Raw genomic sequence first — 1,392 nt, 5'->3', positions numbered from 1 at the left:
AAACCAATATTTGTCACCTTCCCCAAGGCAGGAGAAAAGGAACAAGTCAGTGTACTAAAGCTCTGGATTCTCCTTAAAGAATTTTGTGCACCCACAAATTCCACTTCCAAGGGCGTGGTGGAGACTTTGAACTGCTTCCCTGGGCTGAAGCCCCACAGCTGAGCTCAAGCAGGACACACTCACCTCCATGAAGGGCACCGCCCGACAAGAAACATCACCCAGCAGCCTCTGCTTGGTGATCTCGTTGAAGATGACAATAGGGAGGCAGAAAAAGAGGACCAGAAAATCCCAGAGGGCCAGGCTCGCAAGGATGGAGTTCCAGGCACTCTTCAGGTAGTAGCTGTGCCACACGATGCACATGACCGACAGGTTGCCCACGATGCCCACAGCGAACACAACCAGAGCCAGGAGCATGATGGCATAGGCGCTGTAGGAGCTCTCGGTCACTGGATACAGGGGGTTCTGGATCTGTAGCCTCTGACCCGGCGCCCCCGTCAGATTACCCCTCAGCTCCTGCCCACTGCCTGGGGCGCCCCCGTCCTTGTCTGGATCGGGGCTGGCAGCCACCACCGGCTTGGTGGGCTGCAGGCCAGCAGGGTGAATGAGCCGGGGATACTCAGCCCACTCCTCAGGCACATACTGCTGCACCCCCTTGGTCTCCTCATCCTCAGTGCCTCTCCTGGATCGGCTCTGCTGCTCCTGGACCTCGGCTCTGTGCCTACCCAAGTGCTGGGCGGCAGCCCCAGAGACCCTACTCAGCCCTGCAGCCAACACCGCAGCAAAAGAGACAGCCAGGGGCCACCGCCACCGCATCGCCGGACAAGCAGGAGGCAGCTGCCCCAGGGAGAGCAGGTGAGGGCAGGGGGCCCAAGTGCTGGGCTCAAGGGAGGCAGCTGGCCGGCTGGGTCCGCCTCCAGTCAGGCGTCTGGCATCACCCGCCCTCCTTCCCAGCCCCCGGGCCCTGGCCCCCGGCCGGGCAGGGCCCTCTGCTGGACACACAGCACTCTTGCTGCCCTCACACATCTCATCCTCCACTACGCTCCTTCTCAGTCCCCACAGAGTGTCAGACGGTGGGGCCCTCAGACAGCGCCTGCTCCAGGCCACTGAGACCATGGAGGAAATGTGGCCTGCCTCGGGCGACATGGTGAGGTGAGACAGAACAAGAATTGCATCTACCTGATTTTAAAGCAAACCGTACATTTGAAACTGAACAATAACAATCACTTTCATTTATTGAACACTTAACTAGGTCCTGGTATTCAACTGGTTTCTCAATTAACGAACCTTACAGCAGTTTTATGGGATAAGTGCTATTATTACTTTTTAATTTTTTTTTTTGAGTCCAAGTCTCATTCTGTCACCCAGGCAGGAGTGCAGTGGCATACTCACAGC

General features: G+C 57.3%; 1 protein-coding gene across 2 annotated transcripts in view; it reads right to left on the bottom strand.

Annotated features, from left to right (window-relative positions):
- The window catches only part of GPR37L1 (G protein-coupled receptor 37 like 1), a 5,616-nt gene extending 4,642 nt beyond the window's left edge, over positions 1-974 (bottom strand). The window contains exons 1-2 of one of the 2 annotated variants that reach the window (XM_021718058.1): positions 455-921; positions 184-301 (exon numbers count right to left, since the gene is read on the bottom strand). In XM_021718058.1, coding sequence (XP_021573733.1) covers positions 184-301; positions 455-813 — 477 coding nt within the window. In that variant the 5' untranslated portion in view covers positions 814-921. Of the gene's footprint in view, positions 1-183 lie in introns of both variants that reach the window. The other variant, XM_008069039.2, reaches the window with a different exon arrangement.
- Between the last annotated feature and the right edge of the window lie 418 nt (positions 975-1,392).

Source organism: Carlito syrichta, unplaced genomic scaffold (genome assembly GCF_000164805.1).
Source record: "Carlito syrichta isolate Samal-C Ts95f unplaced genomic scaffold, Tarsius_syrichta-2.0.1 Scaffold311769, whole genome shotgun sequence".
NCBI lineage: Eukaryota > Metazoa > Chordata > Mammalia > Primates > Tarsiidae > Carlito > Carlito syrichta.
The sequence above is the reverse complement of the archived record's forward strand: the minus strand, read 5'-3'. Positions and strand labels throughout refer to the sequence as shown.